The sequence below is a fragment of the Salmo salar genome, chromosome 28 (genome assembly GCF_965601325.2).
Source record: "Salmo salar chromosome 28, fSalSal1, whole genome shotgun sequence".
Taxonomy (NCBI): Eukaryota; Metazoa; Chordata; class Actinopteri; order Salmoniformes; family Salmonidae; genus Salmo; species Salmo salar.
The window spans coordinates 23,946,451-23,969,253 of NC_138318.1; the positions used below are offsets into that span (position 1 = coordinate 23,946,451).

At 45.3% G+C, this 22,803-nt stretch overlaps 1 protein-coding gene across 1 annotated transcript in view; it reads left to right on the forward strand.

Annotated features, from left to right (window-relative positions):
* camkmt (calmodulin-lysine N-methyltransferase) overlaps positions 1-9,946 on the forward strand; it is a 243,920-nt gene extending 233,974 nt beyond the window's left edge. The window contains exon 11 of the mRNA XM_014179982.3: positions 8,585-9,946. Within this exon, the coding sequence (XP_014035457.1) occupies positions 8,585-8,680 (96 nt within the window). The 3' untranslated portion in view covers positions 8,681-9,946. The remainder of the gene's footprint in view (positions 1-8,584) is intronic.
* The last annotated feature ends 12,857 nt before the right edge of the window (positions 9,947-22,803 follow it).

Consider the following 22,803-nt stretch of genomic DNA (forward strand, 5'->3'; position numbering starts at 1 on the left):
GTCACTTCACCCTGCCTTCATCTACATATCTAAAATACCTTATTATTATCTATCCTGATGTCTAGTCACTTTACCCTGCCTTCATGTACATATCTACCTCAAATACCTTATTATTATCTATCCTGATGCCTAGTCACTTTACCCTGCCTTCATGTATACATCTACCTCAAATACCTTATTATTATCTATCCTGATGCCTAGTCACTTTACCCTGCCTTTATGTACATATCTACCTCAAAAACCTCATACCCCTGCACATTGATCTGGTACTGGTACTCCCTGTATATAGCTCCACATTGATCTGGTACTGGTACTCCCTGTATATAGCGCCACATTGATCTGGTACTGGTACTCCCTGTATATAGCTCCACATTGATCTGGTACTGGTACTCCCTGTATATAGCTCCACATTGATCTGGTACTGGTATTCCCTGTATATAGCTCCACATTGATCTGGTACTGGTACTTCCTGTATATAGCTCCACATTGATCTGGTACTGGTACTCCCTGTATATAGCTCCACATTGATCTGGTACTCCCTGTATATAGCTCCACATTGATCTGGTACTGGTACTCCCTGTATATAGCTCCACATTGATCTGGTACTGGTACTCCTGTATATAGCTCCACATTGATCTGGTACTGGTACTCCTGTATATAGCTCCACATTGATCTGGTACTGGTACTCCCTGTATATAGCTCCACATTGTTCTGGTTCTGGTACTCCCTGTATATAGCTCCACATTGATCTGGTACTGGTACTCCCTGTATATAGCTCCACATTGATCTGGTACTGGTACTCCCTGTATATAGCTCCACATTGATCTGGTTCTGGTACTCCCTGTATATAGCTCCACATTGATCTGGTTCTGGTACTTCCTGTATATAGCTCCACATTGATCTGGTACTGGTACTCCCTGTATATAGCTCCACATTGATCTGGTTCTGGTACTCCCTGTATGTAGCTCCACATTGATCTGGTACTGGTACTCCCTGTATGTAGCTCCACATTGATCTGGTACTGGTACTCCCTGTATATAGCTCCACATTGATCTGGTACTGGTACTCCCTGTATGTAGCTCCACATTGATCTGGTACTGGTACTCCCTGTATATAGCTCCACATTGATCTGGTACTGGTACTCCCTGTATATAGCTCCACATTGATCTGGTACTGGTACTCCCTGTATATAGCTCCACATTGATCTGGTACTGGTACTCTCTGTATATAGCTGCACATTGATCTGGTACTGGTACTCCCTGTATATAGCTCCACATTGATCTGGTACTGGTACTCCCTGTATATAGCTCCACATTGATCTGGTACTGGTACTCCCTGTATATAGCTCCACATTGATCTGGTACTGGTACTCCTGTATATAGCTCCACATTGATCTGGTACTGGTACTCCCTGTATATAGCTCCACATTGATCTGGTACTGGTACTCCCTGTATATAGCTCCACATTGATCTGGTACTGGCTGTCTGTATATAGCTCCACATTGATCTGGTACTGGTACTTCCTGTATATAGCTCCACATTGATCTGGTACTGGTACTCCCTGTATATAGCTCCACATTGATCTGGTACTCGTACTCCCTGTATATAGCTCCACATTGATCTGGTACTGGTACTTCCTGTATATAGCTCCACATTGATCTGGTACTGGTACTCCTGTATATAGATCCACATTGATCTGGTACTGGTACTCCTGTATATAGCTCCACATTGATCTGGTACTGGTACTTCCTGTATATAGCTCCACATTGATCTGGTACTGGTACTCCCTGTATATAGCTCCACATTGATCTGGTACTCGTACTCCCTGTATATATCTCCACATTGATCTGGTACTGGTACTCCCTGTATATAGCTCCACATTGATCTGGTACTGGTACTCCCTGTATATAGCTCCACATTGATCTGGTACTGGTACTCCCTGTATATAGCTCCACATTGATCTGGTACTGGTACTTCCTGTATATAGCTCCACATTGATCTGGTACTGGTACTCCTGTATATAGCTCCACATTGATCTGGTACTCCCTGTATATAGCTCCACATTGATCTGGTACTGGTACTCCCTGTATATAGCTCCACATTGACCTGGTACTGGTACTCCCTGTATATAGCTCCACATTGATCTGGTACTGGTACTTCCTGTATATAGCTCCACATTGATCTGGTACTGGTACTCCCTGTATATAGCTCCACATTGATCTGGTACTGGTACTCCCTGTATATAGCTCCACATTGATCTGGTACTGGTACTCCTGTATATAGCTCCACATTGCGGCGGCCCGGCCCCGATCTGGTACTGGTACTCCCTGTATATAGCTCCACATTGATCTGGTACTGGTACTCCCTGTATATAGCTCCACATTGATCTGGTACTGGTACTCCCTGTATATAGCTCCACATTGATCTGGTACTCCCTGTATATAGCTCCACATTGATCTGGTACTGGTACTCCCTGTATATAGCTCCACATTGATCTGGTACTGGTACTCCCTGTATATAGCTCCACATTGATCTGGTACTGGCTGTCTGTATATAGCTCCACATTGATCTGGTACTGGTACTCCCTGTATATAGCTCCACATTGATCTGGTACTGGTACTCCTGTATATAGCTCCACATTGATCTGGTACTGGTACTCCCTGTATATAGCTCCACATTGATCTGGTACTGGTACTCCTGTATATAGCTCCACATTGATCTGGTACTCCCTGTATATAGCTCCACATTGATCTGGTACTGGTACTCCCTGTATATAGCTCCACATTGACCTGGTACTGGTACTCCCTGTATATAGCTCCACATTGATCTGGTACTGGTACTTCCTGTATATAGCTCCACATTGATCTGGTACTGGTACTCCTGTATATAGCTCCACATTGATCTGGTACTGGTACTTCCTGTATATAGCTCCACATTGATCTGGTTCTGGTACTCCTGTATATAGCTCCACATTGATCTGGTACTCCCTGTATATAGCTCCACATTGATCTGGTACTGGTACTCCTGTATATAGCTCCACATTGATCTGGTACTCCCTGTATATAGCTCCACATTGATCTGGTACTGGTACTCCTGTATATAGCTCCACATTGATCTGGTACTGGTACTCCTGTATATAGCTCCACATTGATCTGGTACTGGTACTCCCTGTATATAGCTCCACATTGATCTGGTACTGGTACTCCCTGTATATAGCTCCACATTGATCTGGTACTGGTACTCCTGTATATAGCTCCACATTGATCTGGTAGTCCTGTATATAGCTCCACATTGATCTGGTACTGGTACTCCCTGTATATAGCTCCACATTGATCTGGTACTGGCTGTCTGTATATAGCTCCACATTGATCTGGTACTGGTACTCCCTGTTTATAGCTCCACATTGATCTGGTACTGGTACTTCCTGTATATAGCTCCACATTGATCTGGTACTGGTACTCCTGTATATAGCTCCACATTGATCTGGTACTGGTACTCTCTGTATATAGCTCCACATTGATCTGGTACTGGTACTCCCTGTATATAGCTCCACATTGATCTGGTACTGGTACTCCCTGTATATAGCTCCACATTGATCTGGTACTGGTACTCCTGTATATAGCTCCACATTGATCTGGTACTGGTACTCTCTGTATATAGCTCCACATTGATCTGGTACTGGTACTCTCTGTATATAGCTCCACATTGATCTGGTACTGGTACTCTCTGTATATAGCTCCACATTGATCTGGTACTGGTACTCCTGTATATAGCTCCACATTGATCTGGTACTCCCTGTATATAGCTCCACATTGATCTGGTACTGGTACTCCTGTATATAGCTCCACATTGATCTGGTACTCCCTGTATATAGCTCCACATTGATCTGGTACTGGTACTCCCTGTATATAGCTCCACATTGATCTGGTACTGGTACTCCTGTATATAGCTCCACATTGATCTGGTAGTCCTGTATATAGCTCCACATTGATCTGGTACTGGTACTCCCTGTATATAGCTCCACATTGATCTGGTACTGGCTGTCTGTATATAGCTCCACATTGATCTGGTACTGGTACTCCTGTATATAGCTCCACATTGATCTGGTACTGGTACTCTCTGTATATAGCTCCACATTGATCTGGTACTGGTACTCCTGTATATAGCTCCACATTGATCTGGTACTGGTACTCTCTGTATATAGCTCCACATTGATCTGGTACTCCCTGTATATAGCTCCACATTGATCTGGTACTGGTACTCCTGTATATAGCTCCACATTGATCTGGTACTGGTACTCTCTGTATATAGCTCCACATTGATCTGGTACTGGTACTCCTGTATATAGCTCCACATTGATCTGGTACTGGTACTCCCTGTATATAGCTCCACATTGATCTGGTACTGGTACTCCTGTATATAGCTCCACATTGATCTGGTACTCCCTGTATATAGCTCCACATTGATCTGGTACTGGTACTCCCTGTATATAGCTCCCACCACACTCCCTGACTCCCCTGGTACTGGTACTCCCTGCTCCCATACTACGCCCTCCACACTCTGACTCCTGGCCCCTACTGGTACTCCCTGTATATAGCTCCACATTGATCTGGTACTGGTACTCCTGCTCCCATACTACGCCCCACTCCACATTGATCTGGTACTGCCCGTACTCCACTCCTGTACCCTATAGCTCCACATTGATCTGGTACTGGTACTCCCTGTATATAGCTCCACACTCTGACTCCTGGCCCCTACTGGTACTCCCTGTATATAGCTCCACATTGATCTGGTACTGGTACTCCCTGTATATAGCTCCACATTGATCTGGTACTGGTACTTCCTGTATATAGCTCCACATTGATCTGGTACTGGTACTCCTGTATATAGCTCCACATTGATCTGGTACTCCCTGTATATAGCTCCACATTGATCTGGTACTGGTACTCCCTGTATATAGCTCCACATTGACCTGGTACTGGTACTCCCTGTATATAGCTCCACATTGATCTGGTACTGGTACTCCCTGTATATAGCTCCACATTGATCTGGTACTGGTATTCCCTGTATATAGCTCCACATTGATCTGGTACTGGTACTCCCTGTATATAGCTCCACATTGATCTGGTACTGGTACTCCCTGTATATAGCTCCACATTGATCTGGTACTGGTACTCCCTGTATATAGCTCCACATTGATCTGGTACTCCCTGTATATAGCTCCACACTGATCTGGTACTGGTACTCCCTGTATATAGCTCCACATTGATCTGGTACTCCCTGTATATAGCTCCACATTGATCTGGTACTGGTACTCTCTCTATAAAGCTCCATTATAGTGTATTTTATTGTGTTAGTTATTTTATTATAATTGTTTAACTCTGCATCGTATTCGGCGCATGTGACAAGTAACATTTGATCGGATTTTTGATTTTACCCAAACACTTGCTTCCAATCTGCTACGATGTCAAGTCTGATCAGATGGTCTAATATGATGCAATAAGAAATGGGATGGTCCCTCAAATCACTATACACTAATACCGAGACAAAAATATATGCAGTCTGAAACTCTGCCAAACACACCACTCTCAGACCTGAGCTTATAGGAAATGCACTGAGCTGTGTGGCAGAGTTTTACGGAGGTGAATGTTGTGGACGTAAGATATGGGTGTTAGCGGTGGGAAATGTGTGCGTATGAGTGTAGCTGTTAAAATTCTTTAAGAACCGTTCTCTAAGACCCCAAAGACCCTCAAATCTGCAAGCCCCCCTTGTGCATGCACACCCACACACCCACACACCCACCAGGATGAGCCGGTCTCACCAGTGTGAAGCAGGGAGACGGCTTCTTTTTAGCAGGGCTGCATGTTATCCTCTTATCCCCACTGTTCTGGAATAGAGCGCGACCAGCTGGAGGACTGTAAGGAGCCTGATAATGTGATCTATTTTCTGCCCACCGTCTTAATCTTGTTACTCAAATGGTTGTGAAGAGAGTCATGAATTTAAATTTTGCCCCCCACGCATTAACCCCTCTGTGTCCATATCCCTCTTTTCCTCTCTCTCCCTCTCTCCCAGCTGCCTATAAGCGAACAACCCCACCCCACCCACACGTCTCCTTCTCTTCTCTCTCTATCCACCCCATCCCTCGCTCTCCGTTACCCAATCCCACGAGAGACCCCAGATGTCCGGTTCATCCTCCTCTCTCCCAGGAGCGCCTTCTCCTCCCCATTTCTCTCTCTGTCTCTCTCTCTCTCTCTCTCTCTCTCTCTCTCTCTCTCTCTGTCTCTGCAAAAAGCTAAGGGAGGAATGAGGGAGGGATAGGACGGAGGGAGAAAAAAGCAGGGCGAAAGTGGCAATGAAATAAATGACTTGCATCTTGGCAGCGGCGCGATTAAAACGTAAGTCCCGATTTATCCAGCCACCCATGAAGCTGATTAGCAGTCTGTGATCAGGAGGAACAGCTTTGCTTGTTAAACTTTTCACCTCTGCGAGCTCGCCAGGGTTTTTCCTCCACCCCAACCCCCAACCCCACCATCCCCCTCCCAGGCCAGATTTGAATGTGAATGCGGCCGTCCGTCCTTTGCAGTCGGGCTTAGTGTTGGGAGGCTGGCCTTCCCTGCATACAGGCGGGTCACGGGTTCAACCACCGGCCGGTTACGTGGAGGGGTGTGCAGAGAGATAACACACATCAAGGACACGGGGGGGGGGGTGGTCTTATCTGTCCTCTCAAAAGCCAGGAGAGGGAGACTGAGACTGAGAGGGAGACGGAGAGGGAGACGGAGAGGGAGACGGAGACGGAGAGGGAGACTGAGAGGGAGAGGGAGACTGAGAGGGAGACTGAGAGGGAGAGGGAGACGGAGAGGGAGACGGAGAGGGAGACGGAGACGGAGAGGGAGACGGAGAGGGAGACTGAGAGGGAGAGGGAGACTGAGAGGGAGACTGAGAGGGAGACTGAGAGGGAGACTGAGAGGGAGACTGAGAGGGAGAGAGGGGATATGTCTACTGAAAGTAGCTGGTTGTTTTAGGAGGAGGGAGGGAGCCAGGCAGGGAGGGAGAGAGGGGATATGTCTACTGAAAGTAGCTGGATGTTTTAGGAGGAGGGAGGGAGCCAGGGAGAGAGGGGATATGTCTACTGAAAGTAGCTGGTTGTTTTAGGAGGAGGGAGGGAGCCAGGCAGGGAGGGAGAGAGGGGATATGTCTACTGAAAGTAGCTGGATGTTTTAGGAGGAGGGAGGGAGCCAGGCAGGGAGGGAGAGAGGGGATATGTCTACTGAAAGTAGCTGGTTGTTTTAGGAGGAGGGAGGGAGCCAGGCAGGGAGGGAGAGAGGGGATATGTCTACTGAAAGTAGCTGGATGTTTTAGGAGGAGGGAGGGAGCCAGGCAGGGAGGGAGAGAGGGGATATGTCTACTGAAAGTAGCTGGATGTTTTAGGAGGAGGGAGGGAGCCAGGCAGGGAGGGAGAGAGGGGATATGTCTACTGAAAGTAGCTGGATGTTTTAGGAGGAGGGAGGGAGCCAGGCAGGGAGGGAGAGAGGGGATATGTCTACTGAAAGTAGCTGGATGTTTTAGGAGGAGGGAGGGAGCCAGGCAGGGAGGGAGAGAGGGGATATGTCTACTGAAAGTAGCTGGTTGTTTTAGGAGGAGGGAGGGAGCCAGGCAGGGAGGGAGAGAGGGGATATGTCTACTGAAAGTAGCTGGATGTTTTAGGAGGAGGGAGGGAGCCAGGCAGGGAGGGAGTGTTGGTTGGTACCACTGGGTCCCAGGTGAGAGGAAGGCTGGGAGATCTGGAGGAGGAGTACTGTCACTGTCAGCGATGCATCTGTGTCTGTGATATACAGTGTTGGGCCTTGGCGCTATCACGAACACCACTACTTCCTTTAATGAGACATGTATTATATAGAAGTAGTAAAAGTAACAAAGATGTCATAAATTAGTCAATATCAGAGGCCACTTCTTTTTTTCATTTTCTCTTATTCTCTGAATCTGTCGACTGGGGTTTCTGTTTGTGAGGGAGTTGATTTATATAAACGGATTTCACATTTTGTACAAAACTCACTTTCCTAAGTCCTGGCGTGGTGCAGACACCAATCAGCGATCTGATTGGCTGGGAAAGAGCCCGGCTCCTAGACCCTCAGCGCCAAGTCAGCCGAGGTGGGCACTGGTCACCACCGGGACTTAGCCCATAGAGAGACTGTAGCTTATTGTGTAGCTCATTGTGGGCATGGAGAGGCAGTATGCTAGGGGGCATACTGTACATGTTGCACTCAGTCCCTTTGTAACTGAGAGAAGTGTGAGATAAGTACCTGGGAGAGAGTCACTGTAGACTGGTCCACTGTTTAAGAGAAGTCAGCTGGTAGTATCTGGGCCAGTTAATATCATCTGAAGCAGCAAACGTCTTCCACCCTCTCTGACCTCATCCTAACCTGAAACTACTGTGGTGTATTCACTAGGAACCAAACGGAACAAAACGGGCAGGGACGAGACCTACCAGAATTCTTTCCAATAGAAACTCTAGTTTTCCTTGCCAAACGCAACTGTTTGCGACAGTTTGGACTAATGATTACACCACTTTCCTGTGTGTGTTTCAGATGCAGATTGAAGGGAAGGAGGCATATGATGACAACATCCACTATCCTCTCCTCATCACCCTGACCCAAGGAGCCAGCCCCACCCATCTCCTCTGAGACCCGGCTCACCATCCTCCCCTCGCTGCCCAGCCTCTTGCCAATCAGACTCCCAGGGTTAGGGTTAGCCCGTCTAGCTTCCTGGCAGTCCTGCACACCAGTACTTATGCCACTGTGTCCCTGGCTCACATAGGGGTCGCGGTTGATGAGATACAAGCTTGGGGATGAATTGTTTGATTTGTTTCCAGTATATATTTCTTGTATTAACTCCACTCACACTGTGGTGAGTTCAGTATTACTATTACATAACATTACAGAATAGTTTTTTCTTGACTTTTGGAAGTTTTGTGGCAACGCTTTGAAGAGTGTGTGTGTGTTGTGATGACGACATGTTGTGTGTGGCTGAATCGGTCTCTGATCACCTGCGACCTTGTTACTGTGCAATACAACAATGTGCGATGTGCAAAACCAAATGGTGGAGATTTCAGGTTTCCCTCGCAGCCTCAATGAACTGTCAACACTGAGAGGGCTGAAACATACATATAGAATCACTAGATAATGTTCTGATGCGCTAACCAAGTAGTATGCCAACAACGTTTATGTATATGGGCATACTGGACAGTATCTTTCACTAAAAGTATATGATGAACTTTTCATTTATTAATCAACAGGGTTCAGGTCACTTCGATCCATGCCCAATACCCATCCGAACAAGTGTTTCTGAACGCACATCAAACTGAAAATGTTCTTCTGATTTGTCATCTATGCTCTGCAGAAGTGTCTTAAACCAAAGGTTCAATGGCAGGGTTCCACAGAGTTGAATGGCGATATGTGGTTCACTGTGAAAAGTGCTTCTCAGCCGATACCTCTCTGGGGTTGAGTTTCCCAAAAGCTTCGTAGGACCCAGATCTTTAGTCCACTGCCTCCAATGGATTTTCGGAGATCTTAATGCTGCTCAGCTTTGAAGAAACTCACACCTGGTCACTTGCTCAATGCGCTCAGCTCTATAAGCCAAGACCTTCTACACTGTCTCCAGCTGAAACTGTGTTACTGTGAGATTAACATGAACAACACGATTCCACAAACTCACTGCTATATTTGACGTTTGTCCATAAAACGCAAACATCAAGTATTATTTATACCCACCACTCAGCGTTATGGTCTTCAGCTGGCTCTGGTCTAAAGTTTGCTCTTACGCTGTGCTCTTTACATCCACCACCATTCGTACTCTAACCACAATTGTATTAGACATGGATTGATTGATTGTTTTATTAGAGTCTCAGGTGGTTTTAATACTGTCCATTAAAAACATCTTGCTATACATTACAGTTCTCTGTGGCTACTTTTATAACTAATGTTCGGTTCTGTTTTAATAATAATACCCTCCGAAAATAACATTATGTCATAGTTGTTGTGATATAAAAGATTTAACCATTTTTGGACCCCAGGAAGAGTTCATGGGGATCCTAATAAATACAAAATATGGTTAGAACATGTCAAAGTTGTATTATTTTATAAAATGTGGTTTGATTTCAACACATTTCACCTTGATCTCCTATTATGGGCCTGTATAATTCCCTCCTTTCAGATGCTTGGATCAGTTGAAATGATACTCAACTCGTACAATAACATTCTCTGCAGATCGTCGTCATCCTTCTTGGTTTTCTCAGACATTGGTCCCTGCTCTCTAAGCCGCTCCCAGACAGAGTGCTGTTTTCAGTGCAGGCCACAGCCCTTCTCCAGACTACTCCTCCACAAAAATAATAGAGAGAGGGGAGGGAGAGAGGGAGGGCAGTATAGAACAGCTAATCCTGAGGGCTGTGCTGGTCAGGCCGGTGCTGGGCGGCAGGGGTAGGGGGAATACAGGGGAGGGGCAAGCGAGCCCCCCTCGATCTCTCTTTTCATATTTTAAACAGGCCTGTTCTCTCCTCCCCACGCTCTGCCAGAGAGATTGAGAGAGGGAACGAGAGAGAGAGGAGCAGAGGGAGAGACTGGGAGAGCTCCCTGCTCAACACAAGGGCCCCATTAACTTGACCACTTGCCCTTTGCACACAAAGCCTGGGACGGCCCCCTGCCCCTCCCACCCAATTATGTGTGATTAGGCTCAGTGTGCTATGTCAAGATGCAGGAGGGTGGGAGAGAGAGCTCTGTTAAGGACATAGAGATAGGCATCTGTTTAGGCCTGTCAAATTAAACTTTATTTGTCGCGTACACAGATTTGCAGGTGCAGTGAAATGCTTGTTTCTAGCTCCAACAGTGCAGTAATACCTAGCAATACGAAACAATACACACATAATCCCGTCCAAAAATTATAAATAAATTAAGATATATCAGAACGAGCAATGTCAGAGTCCGCAATATATCAGTAGAGGCTCCTCAGAGAACGAATGGGTTGACCATCTTCCTCAGTGAATTTCAGAAGAAAAAGAAATAGTGAAACATCAAAAAAGTTGACCTTTTTATATATTAAATATATTCACGTCACCAAATAATTGATAAAAATGAAGGTCTACAGTAGCCTCAACAGCACTCTGTAGGGTAGCACCATGGTGTAGCCGGAGGACAGATAGTTTCCGTCCTCCTCTGGGTATGTTGGTTTTAATACAAAACCTAGGAGGCTCATGGTTCTCACCCCCTTCCATAGACTTACACAGTAATTATGACAACTTCCAGAGGATGTCCTCCAACCTATCAGAGCTCTTGCAGCTAAACTGACATGTTGTCCACCCAGTCAAGGGATCAGAGAATGAATCTAGTAGTGAAAGCATAAGCTACAGCTAGCTAGCACTGAAGTGAGTAGTTGACACAAAGAAAGAGAAAGACAGTAGTTCAAATCAAATTGTATTTGTCACATGCGCTGAATACAACAGGTGTGACCTTACAGTGAAATGCTTACTTACAAGCCCTTAACCAACAATGCAGTTTTAAGAAAATACAAACCAAAAAAAGTAAGAGATAAGAATAACAAATAATTAAAGAGCAGCAGTAAATAACAATAGCGGGGCTATATACAGGGGATACCGGTACAGAGTCAATGTGCGGGGGCACCGGTGTCGAGGTAATTGAGGTAATATGTACATGTAGGTAGAGTTATTAAAGTGACTATGCATAGATAATAACAGAGTAGCAGCAGCGTAGAAGAGGGTGGGGGGCAATGCAAATAGTCTGGGTAGCCATTTGATTAGCTGTTCAGGAGTCTTATGGCTTGGGGGTGGAAGCTGTTTAGAAGCCTCTTGGACCTAGACTTGGCGCTCTGGTACAGCTTGCCGTGCAGTAGCAGAGAGAACAGTCTATGACTAGGGTGGCTGGAGTCTTTGACAATTTGTAGGGCCTTCCTCTGACACCACCTGGTATAGAGGTCCTGGATGGCAGGAAGCTTGCCCCCGGTGATGTACTGGATCATACACACTACCCTCTGTAGTGCCTTGCGGTCGAAGGCCGAGCAGTTGCCATACCAGGCAGTGATCAATCCGTCAGGATGCTCTCAATGGTGCAGCTGTAAAACCTTTTGAGGATCTGAGGACCCATGACAAATCTTTTCAGTCTCCTGATGGGGAAAAGGTTTTGTCGTGCCCTCTTCACGAAGGTCTTGGTGTACTTGGACCATGTTAGGACGCCAAGGAACTTGAAGCTCTCAACCTGCTCCACTACAGCCCCGTCAATGAGAATTGGGGCGTGCTCAGTCCTCCTTTTCCTATTGTCCATGATCATCTCCTTTGTCTTGATCACGTTGAGGGAGAGGTGAGAATTAAGACGACTTTCGAGTAGTAAGACATGTATAAAAGCAACAGATACCATTAATAAGAAGGGGCTAGGAGCGTCTTATGTGGTGAGCTACCGAGTGGCTAGGACAGGCAAGAGATATGGCTGGGACAATGCTTGGGGAAAAGGCCAAAAAAACTATACGGACAATGCCTTCATCAAACAACACTTTCACGATGCATCAGTGACATGCCAGGAGATGTTTTGAAACAATTACTGCTTCGCATACAAGCCAGTGAATTCTATGCATTACAACTGGATGAGTCAACAGTCGTGGTGGGCCTGGCACAGCTCCTGGTATATGTCAGTTACGTTTATGGGGGGTCAATTAAGGAAGACATCCTCTTCTGGAAACCAGGACAACAGGAGAGGATATTTTTAAAGTACTGGACAGCTTTGTGACATCAAATGGACTTTGGTGGTCAAGATGTGTTGGTATCTGTACTGATGGCGCAAAAGCCATGACAGGGAGACATAGTGGAGAGGTAACTCGCGTGCAAGCAGTTGCTCCCGACACCACTTGGGGACACTGCAGCATCCACCGAGAGGCTTTTGCTGCCAAGTGAATGCCTGACAGCTTGAAAGAAGTTTTGGACACTACAGTGAAAATGGTTAACTTTGTTAAAGCAAGGCCCCTGAACCCTCGTGTATTTTCTGCACTATGCAATGATATGGGCAGCGACCATGTAACACTTTTACAACATAGAGAAGTGCGCTGGTGATCAAGGGGCAAAGTATTGACATGTTTTTGAAAATTGAGAAACGAACTTAAAGTTTTCTTTACTGACCATAATTTTCACTTGCCTGACCGCTTGCATGATGACGAGTTTCTCACACGACTGGCCTATCTGGGTGATGTTTTTTCTCAACTGAATGATCTGAATCTAGGATTACAGGGACTCTCCGCAACTATATTCAATGTGCGGGACAACATTGAGGCTATGATTAAGAAGTTGGAGCTCTTCTCTGTCTGCATTAACAAGGACCTTCCTCCATGCCCTGCCTCCAGTCCACTTACCGATATCTGAACAAGAGAGCCTCATCGAAATGTAATTTAATCAGAAGCCACTGCCAGATTTCTGGATTGCGCTGCGCACAGAGTATCATGCCTTGGCAAATCGCGCTGTTAAGACACTGATGCCCTTTGCATCCACGTACCTATGTGAGAGTGGATTCTTGTCCCTCACTAGCATGACAACTAAATACAGGCACACACTGTGTGTGGAAAAGGATTTAAGACTGAGACTCTCTACAATACAACCCGACATTGCAGAGTTATGTGCATCCTTTCAAGCACACCCTTCTCATTAACCTGTGGTGAGTTATTCACAATTTTCAATGAACAAATAAAGTTTTATATGTAAGATGGCTAAATAAAGAGAAATGATTGATTATTATTATATTATATTATTATTTGTGCCCTGGTCCTATAAGAGCTCTTTGTCACTTCCCACGATCCGGGGTGTGACAAAAACTCACACTCATTCTTATGTTTAATAAATGTAACGTATAGTGTTTGTGTGGCAGGCTTACAATGATGGCAAAAAACAACATTTGAGAGTGCACTGACCCTGGTGTTAGAGGGGGTACGCAGCTGGAGGTTGAATGTTTGAAGTGGTACGGGACTATAAAAGTTTGGGGACCACTGCAATAGAGCATCTTTGGGATGAGATCGAACGGGCTGTTTGCAGCATGAATGTTCCGCCTTCCAATCTGCAGCAACTGCGTCATGCCATTGCGTTAGCTGGACCAACATCCCTGTTAAATGTTTCCAAAACCGCATTCCGAAGAATTCAGACTGTTCTGGAGGCAAAGGGGGTCTGACCCAGTACTGAGTGTACAAAACATTAGGAACACCTGCTCTTTCCATGACATCGACTGACCAAGTGAATCCAGGTGAAAGGTGTGATTACTTATTGATGTCACCTGTTAAATCCACTTCAATCAGTGTAGATGAAGGGAAGGAGACAGGTTAAAGAAGGATTTTTAAACCTTGAGGTAATTGAGAAATGGATTGTGTATATGTGCCATTCAGAGGGTGAATGGGCAAGACAAAATATTTAAGTACCTTTGAAAGGTGTATGGTAGTAGGTGCCATATAACCTGTTTAAGTGTGTCAAAAACTGCAATGCTGCTGGGTTTTTCATGCTCAACAGTTTCCCGTGTGTATCAAGAAAGGTTCACCACCAAAAGGACATCCAGCCAACTTGACACAACTATGGGAAGCATTGAAGTCAACATGGGCCAGCATCACTGTGGAACGCTTTCAACACCTTGTAGAGCCCATGCCCTGATGAATTGGGACTGTTCTGAGGGCAAAAGGGGGTGCAACTCAATATTAGGAAGGTGTTCTTAATGTTTTGTACCCTCAGTCTACTGGTGATTGTGTCGTCCGTGGATCTGTTGGGGCGGTATGCGAATGGTAGTGGGTCTAGGGTGTCAAAGCACTTCATGATGACAGAAGTGAGTGCTACAAGGCGATAATAATTTAGCTCAGTTACCGTCACTTCCTTGGGTACAGGAACAATGCTGGACATCTTGAAACAAGTGGGGATAACTGAGATTGTCTGTAAACACTCCAGCCATCTGGTCTGCACATGCTCTGAGGACACGTCTGTCCTCAGAACACGCATGTGTTAAGCAGAGTTTAGGAGTGAGAGTGGCATCTGCCAAGGTCAGATAGAAAGAAATGAGTATTTAGAATACATTTTCTGATTTTACTTTTTTTTACTTCGTCCATTTCAAAGAATAAAGCACAGCTGGCAGTAAACCTGCCTCTCAGTTATATTTCCAAGTATCTCCACACACACACACACACACACACACACACACACACACACACACACACACACACACACACACAAACAGCACCAGATGATGCTATGTCACTGAGAGCTCAGTGTTGATGTAGTCAGTGTTCAGGGGTCACATGGGAGGGGGGCAGGTTGCAAGTGCTCCTGTGCGTGGCACTACCAGGTCAGTGCGTGCCGCCGCCCCCCCCCCCCCTCTCTCCAGGACCTGGCCCACTTTGCCCAGACACTATGTGCCAGGTGAGCTTCTGAACCACTGCCCCTCTAGCCCCCACCCCAGCCCTTACATCACTCTGATATGGACTCCTGTATGAGCCAGTGGCTTGACATTGTGGCACCTGCTTTTAGCTGTAACATGGAACAGAGAGAGATCAAATGTATATAATAACCTACTTTCTACAGTAAATGAAATCTGCTGGGCTGCGTGGGACACTTATAACCTAGCTGTGTGAGCGTGTGTGTTCTTGTGCGTGTGTGTTCTTGTGTTTGTGTGTGTCCAAGTCACTTGCTCGCCCTTTTCCCCAACATTTCCCCCTGCACTCCTCCAGTTGTTGTTGATGTGGAAAAGCCTCTAAGCCCTTTCCTTCTTCCCCCTGAAGTTGATTTCAGTATTTTAATCATCCACTTTAATTAGAAGTGGATTCCTTTTCTTGCTTTTCTGCACTTCCTAAAATATTTTTTTCTGTGCCGGTGAAGTGGAATGCTGAAAAGTCCCTGAAAGCATTTTAAATTTAAAAAGCCATTGAGTCTGTCAGTGGCAGAAGTGGGAACGATTCCCCATGAACACCTGCTCCTGTCCTTGAGGGCCAATATTACTTTTTCTATTACATACAGATGAAGCAGAAATGTGACGTCTACATTTTCACCAGTGCCATGTTGAAACATGGCTGTTCTTATAAGGAAGGTGTATCAGCTGTGGGTTGCACTTAACTTAGATGAGATCGTGTGTTACAAAACAAGGACTGTATCTCCCTCTACTCATACCATAGGAGGACCATGGAGATGTTGTGCTCTCCATATCAGCTAGACCTTGGGGAAGACACCTCTACGTCCGCATAGGGATGGAATGGTCCAAGTGTCTAAACTCTATAGATACCTCACCATGAAACTCCGTGACAGAAAGTAGCGAGACTTCAGTCCCAGAACTTAGTTGTGTTCGCCTATGAATTCATGATATGAACAAAGCGATATTAATGATCTGGAATGAAGGCAATGGAACTCATACAGTAGCCTAATTAAACCAAATGTGATTCTACACATATCAGATCAGATCAGCCTCTTGGTCTGGAGGTCGACTCAACAAACAACACTTTAGATATGAAATCATATACAGCACATAGAATAACGAAAAAGGTTGTTTATATCCAGAAAACAAGTATTTATATGAGAGCTGCACCTCATTTGAAGGACACACAGTATTTGGCTAAAATAACACATGCACAGTGGGAGGAAATACCTCTTCATATTTGTTAATTTATGGGACTACAGACCTAACTGCTGGCCACATTTCTGGGTGTATTGTGTTCCTTTATGCAGGACATTGATATTTCAGGAGTATCTTTAATTAGGCACTCACAGAACCTGGGCCAGGCAATGACATTTCCTCATCGTTGGATTTCAACAATGTCGGGCAGATGAGATATTTTCAGCCCATTCAAATCATAATGAAACTCATAGCTATGGCGTTAAGGTAACATAAATCCCACACTAAAAGGCTAGGGAGCTGGAGAATTGGGAGAATTGACCTCTCCTCTCTGAAAAATATAATACATAATAAAAAGGCATATAGGTCACGGCATATTCAACTATAGACTTATAGACAAAGTACCAGACAGCAAAAATATACGAAAATATAGGATTTAAAGGTCCAACAAACACACACACACACTACAGTTTTTGAAAAGAGGCCAACATTCTACAGGAAGATTGTTGCTTTTAAACAAGCCTCTTTATCATTCAGGATGAACTCTGTTCCATCCACCTGGATATGACGTTAAGCCTCTGGGCAGAGTGCCGTGCTGGGAAAGGAGAGGCAGTTATTGTACAAATGGCTTATTGCTCTTAATTGGGGCCTTGTAATGTTGACGTAGACACTTAGCTTCACTGATTAGTTAGGGGGACGTATGCAGGGAAAATTACCGGCTCTCATTGAGAAGCACTTGTTTCCTGTAACTGTTCTAGTCCTCTATATGACAGTGTTTGCTTATGTGGTAGCTGAGGAGGCAGATCATCAGTTGAATGAGCCCAGTCTACACCTGCATGTCAGCTTGGTCTGTTCTGGCCTTGGTCACACACAGACAGTTACACACACAGGCAGTCAGTCAACAGTCAGTCAACAGTCAGTCAACAGTCAGTCAACAGGTTTTATTGTCTAGAAGCCTTGCAGGAACTGGTGCCTTCAAGTCCTCTAATCTCGGCTGGGCTGCAGTCACCAGGGCAACGGTACAAACCTCTCCGATGTTCACAACCCTTTAGGCCATTAGGATTGGTCAACGAGCCTCTTCCTGTGACAAGTGGCCTGCTGAACATCAAGAGGGTCGTTCCCTTTCTCTGAAGGTCAACAAGGCTGCAGTGTGTTCCACGATCGACCCTTAGCCTGCCACGCACACAATGTTAAATCTCCTAGTATTACTTCTCTACTCTCTTGGACAAATACCAATACCAGAGCCCAATGTACATTAGATTATAGTCTTTCAATCTGCTGTACAAAAGGCATTGACTCACTTGATAATAAAAGCATAGCTTAGACTGTAGAGGTTGGGTAATATACATACTGACACACCCCCATATGTAGCCACATGTACTAGACCTGCTCTGCAATTAACCTTTGTCTGATTCCTTTCCCCTAATCCATTTGAGTCAATGAGTTTGAGTGTGTTTTAACTGGTAGTACGAGTCTGACTCACTAAGAGCATCCAGCTACCACTCTAGCCAATGGTTTTAGATTCAGTCATTCTGGTTTCTGTGCTGCGGTGCTGCTGGCTCATTGTCGTGAATCTGAGTGCAATCGGTAGAATAGTTAGTCTTCTAGCCTGTAGTATTGGCATGCTAGAATTTTCCTAAGTGTCTACAAGGCTGTAGTCGTTGTTGGCTTGATGGGTGAGGGAGTTCACAATATGTGGGGCCTGCAGTATTGGCATGATTCTGAGGGTCTAAAACAGGGTCTATAGACATTGTATAGACAGGCATTTCTGCAGGGTAAACTCTCACCATAGACACGGGTGTGCTGCTCTGCGGTCTAAAACTCACACAGCTCTATTAATTAGCTGTTTGATGCTGTTAATTGAGCTCCCACAGCTGCACTAATTGATAACACCATTGCCATTGACAACAGGAAACACATATCTGCCTATTCGACAGCCCTATTCAAGCTCTTAGCAGTGTCAGAGAAGAGACTTCCAGCACGGCTATATATAAACTCAGCAAAAAAAGAAACGTCCTCTCACTGTCAACTGCATTTATTTTCAGCAAATTTAACATGTGTAAATATTTGTATGAACACAACAAGATTCAACAACTGAGACATAAACTGAACAAGTTCCACAGACATGTGACTAACAGAAATTGAATAATGTGTCCCTGAACAAAGGGGGGGGGGGTCAAAATCAAAAGTAACAGTCAGTATCTGGTGTGGCCACCAGCTGCATTAAGTACTGCAGTGCATCTCCTCCTCATGGACTGCACCAGATTTGCCAGTTTTTGCGGTGAGATGTTTCCCCACTCTTCCACCAAGGCACCTGCAAGTTCCCGGACATTTCTGGGGGGAATGGCCCTGGCCCTCACCCTCCGATCCAACAGCCCCAGATCCAACAGGTCCCAGACGTGCTCAATGGGATTGAGATCCGGGCTCTTCACTGGCCATGGCAGAACACTGACATTCCTGTTTTGCAGGAAATCACGCACAGAACGAGCAGTATGGCTGGTGGCATTGTCATGCTGGATGGTCATGTCAGGATGAGCCTGCAGGAAGGGTACCACATGAGGGAGGAGGATGTCTTCCCTGTAACGCACAGCGTTGAGATTGCCTGCAATGACAACAAGCTCAGTCCGGTGATGCTGTGACACAGCCCCAGACCATGATGGACTCTCCACCTCCAAATCGTTCCCTCTCCAGAGTACAGGCCTCGGTGTAACGCTCATTCCTTCGACGATAAACGCGAATCCGACCATCACCCCTGGTGAGACAAAACCGCAACTCATCAGTGAAGAGCACATTTTGCCAGTCCTGTCTGGTCCAGCGACGGTGTGTTTGTGCCCATAGGCGACGTTGTTGCCGGTGATGTCTGGTGAGGACCTGCCTTACAACAGGCCTACAAGAGCTCAGTCCAGCCTCTCTCAGCCTATTGCGGACAGTCTGAGCACTGATGGAGGGTATATGCGTTCCTGGTGTAACTCGGGCAGTTGTTGTTGCCATCCTGTACCTGTCTCTCAGGTGTGATGTTCGGATGTACTGATCCTGTGCAGGTGTTGTTACATGTGGTCTGTCACTGCGAGGACGATCAGCTGTCCGTCCTGTCTCCCTGTAGCGCTGTCTTAGGCGTCTCACAGTACGGACATTGTAATTTATTGCCCTGGCCACATCTGCAGTCCTCATGCCTCCTTGCAGCATGCCTAAGGCATGTAAACGCAGATGAGCAGGGACCCTGGGTATCTTTCTTTTGGTGTTTTTCAGAGTCAGTAGAAAGGCCTCTTTAGTGTCCTAAGTTTTCATAACTGTGACCTTAATTGCCTACCTTTTGCTGAGTTTATTTATATATATACAGTACCAGTCAAAGGTTTGGACACACCTACTCATTCAGTTTTTCTTTATTTTTACTATTTTCTACATTGTAGAATAATAGTGAAGACATCCAAACTATGAAATAACACACATGGAATCATGTAGTAACCAAAAAGTGTTAAACAAATCTAAATATATTTGAGATTTGAGATTCTTCAAATAGCCACCTTTTGCTTAGATGACAGCTTTGCACACTCTTCACATTCTCTCAACCAGCTTCACCTGGAATGATTTTCCAACAGTCGTGAAGGAGTCCCCACATATGCTACTGCTTTTCCTTAAGTCTGCGGTCCGACTCATCCCAAACCATCTCAATTTGGTTGAGGTCGGGGGATTGTAATCTGATGCAGCGCTCCATCACTCTCCTTCTTGGTAAAATAGCTCTTACACAGCCTGGAGGTGTTTTGGGTCATTGTCCAGTTGAAAAACAAATGATAGTCCCACTAAGCTCAAACCAGATAGGATGGCGTATCGCTGCAGAATGCTGTGGTAGCCATGCTGGTTAAGTGTGCCTTGAATTCTAAATAAATCACAGACAGTGTCACCAGCAAAGCACCCCCACACCATAACACCTCCTCCATGCTTCACAGTGGGAAATACACATGCGGATATAATCCGTTCACCCACAACGCGTCTCACAAATTCACAGCGGTTGGAACAAAAATCTCCAATTTGGACTCCAGACCACAGGACAAATTTCCATCGGTCTAATGTCCATTACTCGTGTTTCTTGGTCTAAGCAAGTCTCTTCTTATTATTGGTGTCCTTTACTAGTGGTTCCTTTGCAGCAATTCGACCAAGAAGGCCTGATTCACACAGGCTCCTCTGCACAGTTGAGGTTGAGATGTGTCTGTTACTTGAACTCTGTGAAGCATATATATATATATATATATATATACTGTGGTATTTATATACTGTATATATTTATAATTGTGTTCTAATGCTCATCAGCTCAGGCTACCATTGCCATCATTGTTATAATTTTAGGTTTCAATGCATGTAATGACAATATCGTCCTACTATTTTCTTTCACCCACATTATTTACATAATTAGAATCTGACATCAACTGTCCTACCTTTGTATTGTAGTCTGGAATGCATTTGAAAAGCCTATTATCTTAGAGGTAGAATGTGTTTCACCTGTCATTGACTGAGATAATGATACTGAGGGAAGAAGGTTGACTAGTACAGTAGTGGAATCAGACGGCTAGGTCACAGGAATGCGTACAGTGGAAGAAGAGGAGGAGGAGAGGAAAGGAGAAAAGAGGAGAGTGTTCTTAGTTAATGACCACACTTGTGCGTTATGGTAGCACCATACTGGGCTGAGCGCTGGTAATGGAGCGCGGCGGGGGCCAGTCACTGTGGTATAATGGAGGGGTGGGGGGGGGGGGGGGGGGGGTGAGAGAGTGGCGTTAGAGCTGGCTATAATCGTGACAGTGTCGTGACTACTCTAAAAATGACAGGCCAGGCACCAGGCCAGGCGGAGAGGGCTGGGGGACGTGGAATGGACTGGGGAATGGGGGACGTCTTTTATTATGGTCAAAGTAATTGCCTGTAATGGCAAGGAAATATAATGACAGCATTGATTGAACCAGATGAAACATAAAAGAACAGCACCTTTGTTTAGAAATAGTCCGGAACACTTGGTGTAACTCCCCCCGTAGCCACCAGAGTTCCACCAAGTGTTCCGGACTATTTCTAAACAAAGGTGCTGTTCTTTTATGTTTCTCCTGTTTCTTTACGTGCTGGCATTACTTTTCCTTGCCATTTCAGGCAATTAACTTGACCAGATTAAAAGAGCTGCATTTCCCCATGCCCTTGTGTACATTGAGGTTATTATCTTACATTTGGTCGTTTTACATCCAGCACTATAGAGCCTAATTTCATGTGGTAGTGGTTTACATAGGGTTACCGTTGTTAAGACACTATTGAAGCAGGCATAAATAGCTAATAATGTTATGATGCCTGAAAGACATAGAATCACTTTTTTACCAAAATACCAAAATGTGGAAAGTGCACCTCAATCAAACAATTGACAGAGTTGTGCTGTGAATCAAAGTTACTTTTAATATCAGGAGATCCAGAATTTGTATTTAAACTTAAGCCTGAAACATTTGATGTGATATAGAAAACAAAACATGTTTTCCATGTAAAAACAGGACTATGAAAGTAAAACCTTGAAAATGGCAAATTACCAATTTTACAATTGATGAACTCAGGAACAAGTGAGTTTAACAACTTGAAAAGCTGTCATGACCGGACAAAATGGTGGATAAAGGGATGGGGTTAGCTCCTACAAACTTCCTACATTTGACCCAGCAGCCAGTAGCAGTCTGCTCCCACACATCAAACAGCTCATAAGGAAATGTCCAATGACTGACAAAAACAATCTAACAGCCTTTGATGACAGGCTACTGTACAAATACATCACGCAAGGCTGTGTACTGCAGCCAAGAGGTACATGCTGGCTCTCTGTGTTATCCGTAGCTCAGACAGCAGGAGGACTTCCTGCCAGAAGGGCTGTGGGTTTCCTGTGTTGTGGGGCAGCAGGAGTGTGCAACATTGGGCCTCATTGTAACTGGCACATTCTGGGTTTCCTCTACAACCTCTTATGAACAAGATCACAACCCCACAACCTTCTCATCTATACCCTCTCTCTGGTCACAGCAGTGTGGGCTGATTATTCCGATTCTGATCCCCTCTTCAACAGTCCAACAGCTATAGACAAGTTATAGACACCCTATGCCCTAAGTCCAATATATCTAATTTTGTGTTATCGACTCCTTTGAAAGGCCTCGTATTATTTTAGCCCGGGAGAGCGAGGGAACGCC